This window comes from Bombus pascuorum, chromosome 1 (genome assembly GCF_905332965.1).
Source record: "Bombus pascuorum chromosome 1, iyBomPasc1.1, whole genome shotgun sequence".
In the NCBI taxonomy this organism is placed as follows: domain Eukaryota; kingdom Metazoa; phylum Arthropoda; class Insecta; order Hymenoptera; family Apidae; genus Bombus; species Bombus pascuorum.
Genome location: NC_083488.1, coordinates 34,165,250 through 34,173,348, shown reverse-complemented (window position 1 = coordinate 34,173,348; position 8,099 = coordinate 34,165,250). Strand labels below are relative to the sequence as shown.

Below are 8,099 nucleotides of genomic sequence, written 5' to 3'. Positions count from 1 at the left end.
TGAATATGTACAGGTTTACCGCGGGCGAAGTCGTATGTTTCGTCGCGCGGTATCGTATCTATGGTCTACCTTCGGACGTTCCAGTTATGCTGTTTGCGAATATAAATTCCAGCCAATTGGAAAGAAACCGCGAGCCACGCGTACTTGCAAACCCGCGCAGACTGCGTCGTCGTTTTCGCATGGACGCGTTCGTTATCAAGGCATGTCGATATCCGTTTCTCTATCGATGACAGTGTTTGCACGCGTCACGAACGCGTTTCGTTCTGTCGCTCACCTTCCTGACATACCTATCGACGTTGATCAATTTTCGCTTCTCCCTATTTTTCTCCCTATTCTTCGTGTCGTTTTTCTCCTAAAACATCGCTTTATCTTTTTTGCCATCTTGAAAGAGTTTTGGAAAATTTATTTACGCGATAAAGCGATCAATCGGAAACACGGAGACGATAAAACTTTGCACATGATACTTATAGCAGAGCGTAAAGTCTCGGAGGCGGGATCCTACGTGTACGAATGTACGTAGCTGTTTGCATCGAATGGATGTGAATCGCCGCGGAGCGGCGCGCGGCAACAACTCGGGAATTATAAATAGAACGATATACGTTATGGAATCGGTGTCTCGTTCTAGGATCGCCATCGCAATTACCGTAAGCGCTTTCAGAATTTGCAATTCCGCTGGTTACCCGAATCGATATCGATCGCTACTTAATAGAATGTCGCTGTTCGAATTTAGACCGAACAGGATTACAAAATCTTGGTTGAACTAAATGACGGAGTTCGAACGCCAGCTGCCTGAAACTTTTTTTTTTTACGTCTACGAATTTCACAGATCGATAGGAAACGTAGAAGTATATATTATACGTATTTTAATTTCGACGAAACGTCGAAAAACGTTATAAAAATTAAACCCAAATTCCGATTCGGATGTAATCGAACGCGAACGGTAGACCGATACTATCGAATAGATATCGATTACGTCATCGCCGGTATTGTTGCACACAAGCAACAAGAAAAACGATCGTTATTCGTTGTATACGTACGTATACGTTTCTATGAATACGTCTCGTCGGCAACGAGGCTAATGTAAAATTATATAGTCAGCTGGTACAACGGGTCGTGAGTTAATTACCGTAAATTAATAACCATTTCGATACGAAATTATCGTGCGACCCGTGTAACGATGGAAATATCGTAATTGAACGGAACGAGGGGGTTTTATTTGGCCATAAAAACGAAATGTACGATTTAAAAGTTTGCGCTTTTAATTACGATTTGTTTTCATATCTGTTGTTTCACCGGAACTACGTGTATTTTTTATTCGGCCGTTGGTGCGATGTAATCATTGAAAAAAGAATTAATAAAAATTGAGGAAATCGGACGTAAAAAGTTTGGCGTGAAAAGCTGCCCGAAAATATTAACTCTACGCGATTAGGTTTGCGAATACAATGCGCAAGACGAAGGGACAAGAGTGTGGAGGTGTAGCGTGATAAGCGATAAGCGGTAAGACACACGCGCAACCGGTTGCACGCAAAATTAGAATTTTAAATCGCGCCACGTGTAGCTGTTTAGTAAGAAAACATTTACAAATTATTATCTCGCGATATCCGAGCGTTGCGTATTAACCACACGAAGGTGTAATAATAAGCCGCGTAACAACAAACAATTGGAAACGTGGCGTTTCAGACGATCTATTTTCCTCGGTATTTTCGATCACACGAGCACTTTCGCGCCGAATCCAAAGCGTACAGCTGTTAATCGCGAAGAAGCGTATGCCAAACCAAACCAGTTTCTTCTGCAACGTGGTCCATAACGATAAAGAACATGTTACGTCGGCCGACTCTCTACCTAGACCAGGCCACATACCGCGGGCAGGCTGGCACTGACGATGATGTTTTTCCAAACGAAGCTTTGATCGCGGCGAGACGGATTTAAAACGCAGCGAAAGTTTTAATAACTCGAAAATAGCGTAAGAGCGACGGGGATTAAATTGAAAAGGACGCCTTTTGGACAGGCGAAAGTCAAGCAAGATTTCAATTTAACTCGACGGATACCTCGACTTAATGAAATCTTTTTGAAAAGCTGAGTCCACGCGAAGGAACAAACTGTCGCTGAATTAAAAAATTTCTCAAAGAACGTCTGGACTAAACGCGAAGTACTCGATCTCTCGAAGTTGCGTTTCGGTTTCGCTGAACTTTGTATTGGACACGATTTACGCGAAAAATGAACAGCGTCGTTTCGAGCTTGTTCCGGTGAAAGCGCGCAAACGCCGGAAGGGTTGTAGCGTACGAAAGTAACGACGTCTTTAAACTTGCCCACGCATCACCGGTATAATTTCTAATTTCTTAAAGTGCTCTTGCTCTATGTCAGATCGTTTTATCACGCGTCATGCCGCACCTTCCTTTCCCGAGTATACCCATTCATTGTGACTGACCAAGAGGTCGCCTGAGAGTCTATAGTATATAGTAATATATAATAAACTAACACTCGGAATTGTTTGTCGCCTAGAACAATTCTCTAATAACGCCAGCCGCTAAATCTCCCCGATATGATTTTCCTTCCGATCGAAGGTTTTTACGCGGTCGAGATCGCGAACTGGTTTCTCGTCGAACGATTGTTTTACGTTTTACGATTACTCGTGTGCTGAAATTAACTACATACAGAAATCTACGCTTTGACTGCTACGTGTAACGTACCTTGGTACTTTTACAAAGGATAACGTTTAAGAACTGCTGGAAATTATATAATTATGATTTCATTGTAAATGAAACGACTGGTTGAGCGTGGGCCATTTCAAAACAGAAAACGCGTTAGAGCTTTCTATTTGCCGTTTAGTATCCCTATCTGCGACTACTATGCCAAATATCACGAACCACGAGAGAACATTGTTTTTCTCTTAGTAGAGCAAATAACCATCTGATGGAGATAACCGCACGAAACACATGGAATCGCGCTATTAATCGATGAGACTAAAATTTGGATTGTTACGGGCACAAATTTCTCCATTACGATCCAACGATCAACGGAAGATAAGATACAAATTTTCGAATTTTAATTCTTCTCTTTCCGCTTATATCGTCCAAGCGGTAAAGTGATTTTCTTAGGAAGTTTAATCCAAGTTTCAAAAGCTAAATTATATTTCATCAACCAACTGCGCCACTTAACAAATTACGACGATCAATTGTGTTACGTAGTCTAAATTTAGAAACATATAATCTTTACAGCTAGATGATTACAAGGAAAACACCGTTATAGGAAAAAAATCTGTACGATCACGGTACAAAGTATCGCATGACTGGTTACGAGGTGATTACCGGGCGATCTCGCGATCGCTTTGACGATCGTGTCGATGAGGCTCTTCTTTTCTGTGACATTCGACTCCTCTTTCCACCCTAGCAAGATTTGTTGGATATCGGAGCTGAAAATACACTCTCTCTGGTCTGGATCGTAAATGTAGCCGAACTTGCAAACGCACTCGTAACCACCGGGTAGGTTGACGCACGTTTCTCCGTCCTCCGTGGAGCAGCCGTGTTCACCTCGAGCGCACTCGTTCACGTCGACGCAAAGACCGAATCTGGAGGACCATTCGTATCCGGGATCGGGACATTTGCAGCTGATGTTGATCTGATTTGCCACCAAGCTCGGGAAATCTCGATTTTCTTGTCGATTCAATGTACATTCTCTGTGAGCTGTAAAAGATCAAGAAGCAAGTTTTAGAAATTTATCGAAAATAGCTTTCTCGTACGATCGCGATCACGAGTAGTAAAAACACGAAGAACGAAGTATCTTTAAAAAATTAGAATTAAACAGACGATCGAGAAACGTCTGGCGGTAAGCGTGAAACACGACGACCGTATCTTTGACTGGCGAAATAATGGAATATCCGATAGGAAATTAGGTGGAGCGGTGGGATCGAAAATGGTGAGAATCCGCTTATGGTAGCAGTGTAAGGCGTAAGGTGATTTCTACGCACCCGGTGGGTTCCCATCGTAACAGGGATTGTCCCGCGACTGATGGCAATCCGTCATATCCCGAATATGTTTCATGGGGCAACAATGATCCGGACAGAAACTATAAAGGGCGCAGGCATATGGTATCGTGTCATCGGTTCTCGGGTCTTCGTTGCCGGAGTCGGATTCGACCCGACAGTTGGCGTGGTTATCGCACGACTCTCCGAAAATGCTCAATTCTGGAACGCCCAGCATCGTGTACCAGCACATGTAGTAACTGACCGTAGTGCGCCACTGAAACCGTTCTAAGTCCAAACTTTCTTCTATTTATAATATAACGTGCCGGGCGTGTCGGAGTTCGACGAGCATTTGGGAATGCACGTAGGACCGAGAGCGTCCGAGCAGTATATAAATTCCATTTCGCAAATACGAATTGCAAGAGTTTGATCGAAAGGCAACGATGACTATATTTAGTCGTTCGACGATGCACTTTGCGGTGATGGCATGTGCCGCTGACTCGAACTTTCCTAAGTACCTTTTCGTACGACCATTTTCCGATAATCGAATTGCTCGATCGGCTCCTGGATTTTTCTTTGATATCCTTTGCTCGTTGAAATTCGATGTTTCACGAAGGGAAAAAGTAAAACATTGCGAACACGAAAGAGTCGAAGGTTATCGAGTGTCGGAAAACAAAAAATATCTTATTGGAGAGATCGTTTTCGGTATCGATCGGTAACCTTCTGTTTTTATTGGAAAGGTTTGGAAGGAAGCGCGGGTACTTGCCTATTGGACCTTGAAAGGGAGGCATGGTCAGATCGTCGCGTCTCTGACCTGCAAGACAATCCTTTTGAGCGGCTTGAATTTGCTTGGCGTTGCTCGCAAGATTCCATTTTTGTTCTTTCATGATCGTGACAATGTCATCTTCTCGCTTCAGTGCAGTCAGTTTAACGATGCTTTCGATATATTTCAGGCATTCGACGAAGCTTGCCTCGCAGTGTCTGCGTACAATGGTCCAACATCGTTATTATTCACATTTACACAGTTTTTTCCATCGTAACTTGCGTTTCTCGCTTTTATTACTAAATATTGTATTTCAAACTAGCCAATCGATGTACGTATCGAGATCAAACGAACTGAGATTAAATAGACATACCCTCGTTAACGATTGGTTCTTGAAAGCCGCGTATCGCTTTAACGATAAACCGGTAGCATTTTGAGTATACGAAACGAATAATAAAAAGTAATTTATTTCGTTTCTCGACGATACAATAAAATTGATATATAAATCAATACATCGAACGGTATAAAATAAGACGCGTAATGTTACGCAACGAACGATGACAATTTTTCGCACACATCTTGCTACTTTATATTACGAAGCAACTTTTGAATTAGAAACGTAGATCTATTTATTTCTTCGATTATTAGTTCCGTCTATTTAGAAGTAGTAGCAGCAAATACCATTTATTGCTGGAAATCGAATTGCACGTTACGAGATACGAATTAAATTTCTTGCTTTGAATCGATTAGTAGATTCCAATTTCCAGTCATGAAATATGATTTAGAGATACGTACATCGAATAATTCGCTTTCGAATTGATAACGATCGGATGGCTACCAGCAGTACCTGCGTACTTCCCAATGCAAAGACCTTAAAGGTGGTTTCGGAAATTCCTCGTAAAGTCTGCTCGGCGAATCTTCGAGCCGCTTGTAATAACGACGATCATAGTCTCGAAATTTGTGCGCCCGAATATAATAGGCGACATCTCGTATAACCTTGTTCTTGTCCCAGTTTACGTCCCGGTCTTCGGTGGTTTCTTCCACGTCCGGCACGTCGGTTATTTTTATGTTGGCATCCATAACCTCTTCCGTCATCGGCACGGCCTCCATTTCCTTCTGCTCCTCCTCTTGCTCCTCGTCTTTTTCCGTTTTTCCCAGGTTCTCGATAGTGCCCGTCGTTGATATTATAATTGGCGACGTCGTCTGTTCCATTGCGCAACATACAGGGAATACGTACAAATATAGGAACGCGTACCATATTATTTTCATCGTCTGCAATTTCCATATTTCGTCTCAATTCTACGCTGTTCCTCCCGACCATGTTAATTTAAAGTAAGATAAATATTTAAATATTTGTACATTGGATCGTATAAAAACGAACGAGCGTGTTTGGATCGCATGAGAATTTATGGACATAACTTCAGATGAAATCGAATCCACGCTTCAAATGCAAATCGAAATGAAAGAAAAACTTATTCTTCCGGTTTCGATCTAACCTGGACAAATATAAATTTTAATTTTTTAATAATTATTATTATTTTTCCCATCCGTCTCTCTTAATTCTTTTAATTAAACATCTCCCTTAATTCCTTTAACAGCGCACAGTCGTTCGCGTTTCGCGTGGCCAACGAATCGATCCGGAGAAGAAACGTCGAAGATATCTTAGACTCGACGACGGAACGATCCCTGCGATAAACGCAATGCATTTGTCGCTCTTTGTACGCAATTTTCCACAAATAGCGTACGCAGAAACAAGCAAAACGAACGAAACTAACGTAATATATCGTAACACGTACATCGGGCACCATATTCACTGTCCTCGAAATTGTTTAAGTGTTGTGCGCTTAAACCATTCCTTACATAATGCATAGTTCACGGTGCTCGACAAATTATTAAACGTGCAAACAACGCAACTTTGTCGTTATCTCGGAAAAACGTTAACACCCATCGGATTTCCATCGATCGCCGATACGCATTTCGCGGAAAGAATTATACTTTTGGGAAAAACTCGACGCATCGATATCGAACGAAAGTGGCCGTTTTAAACACGCGAATAACGGATTTTAGTGAAAAATCATCGAGACAAACGTTGAACGTTTAATTGGATTTGCGACAACGAACGAACGTTTCGGACGAGAATTTCTAAATCGAACGAAAAACAGAAGTTTCCGATCAATGGTGAGAAACTATCTGGTTGGATCTCGTTCGACATCGCAGAGGCGGTCTGTTCTTGCGAACGTATTTCGTTCTTTTCTCAGATTGGCGAGCAAATGTTGACCCAGTTTCAGCTTTGGATTGGACGCTACTCGCTCTTCCAAAACTGCTGACTAGAATACGCGATGAGCGAGAAGTTAGGACGGTTGTTACGCTGTCTTTCTCCCACCGGGAAAGCCATCGACCAGCCGAAATTTATGCTGGAAATACAATTCCCGGATCCCAAATGCTTCGCCTGAAAACTTCATTTTTTATCGTCTTCCTCCGCTTTTGTACGCGAAATAAAATGGGATAACAACTGGCATTCAGAGTCAACCTGTTGGTGATCCTTCGATCTTTCGATCTTTCCATCTTTCGATCTTTCGAACAGGAGCTTCCACGATTTATATGTTAAATAATCATGACTTTTCGCGTTTCTATATTCCTGGTAAAGGAAAAAGTTTTTTCGCAGATCTGTTTTTAATTTTTCGGAACGTTTCGAATTGAAACGACGAGCCGAGTAATTTTATCCCGATATAGAGAAAATGTTTGAATTTCAATCTTTAATTATTAACGTAAACAGACGTTTATATATAACTTTATACATACACTTTCGTGGCACTCGCGCATCTTAGACCAGTTGCTTTCAATTTCCAATTTAAAGTAATATCTACCACGTCGAAACGGTCTATCAATAGGATAATGTAAAATCATACCGATACTTGGCTGTAGACGATTCTACTTGTGTCAAACGCAACGTCAGAAGCAAGCAAGGGGATTGCCGTTTGTAACGATGTTGGCGGTAAGGAAAATTCAGCCATCTAAAAACTGGGACCATCGAGCACAGTCGCAAAGAGAAACGAAGGACAGTTTATACGATTCCTAGAGTGTTTGATGAAAAGTAACAGAAATAGAAACCTAGAACGTCGCGATAGAGAAATCCATTTGACGATTGGGAGCTTTCTCGCGCTTTTGATCCATTTCGTCCCTCGAAACGACGAACCATAGTGGACACGGTGTAGCCTTTTCGTCAAACCTAAGCCCGTGTTCGTCGGAGTCGTGCATCTAAGGGTCCTGTCGCAGACTGCCATTGTGCAAGAACAGAACTCCGTTTAAAAAGTGTTTCGCTTAAGCTGTCCTACCGTACAGCTGATAGAAAGTATTCCTTTCGCGAAGATTTCG

General features: G+C 42.0%; 1 protein-coding gene across 1 annotated transcript; it reads right to left on the bottom strand.

Moving 5' to 3' along the window:
* Positions 1-3,154: 3,154 nt before the first annotated feature.
* Positions 3,155-5,936, bottom strand: LOC132916051 (uncharacterized). Its single transcript, XM_060975795.1, has 4 exons — positions 5,572-5,936; positions 4,728-4,942; positions 3,968-4,249; positions 3,155-3,683 (listed from the first exon to the last, which is right to left on the bottom strand). The coding sequence occupies exons 1-4, from the start codon at positions 5,934-5,936 to the stop codon at positions 3,244-3,246; spliced, it is 1,302 nt and encodes a 433-aa protein (XP_060831778.1). The 3' UTR covers positions 3,155-3,243.
* Positions 5,937-8,099: the final 2,163 nt, after the last annotated feature.

Coding starts and splice junctions, on each gene's coding strand:
- LOC132916051 (XM_060975795.1), bottom strand. CDS start 5,936: ATGGAACAGACGACGTCGCCAATTATAATATCAACGACGGGCACTATC. Junction 4,943..5,571: donor TTGCATTGGGAAGTACGCAG/GTACTGCTGGTA, acceptor CATTGTACGCAG/ACACTGCGAGGCAAGCTTCG. Junction 4,250..4,727: donor TCCCTTTCAAGGTCCAATAG/GCAAGTACCCGC, acceptor GTTTGGACTTAG/AACGGTTTCAGTGGCGCACT.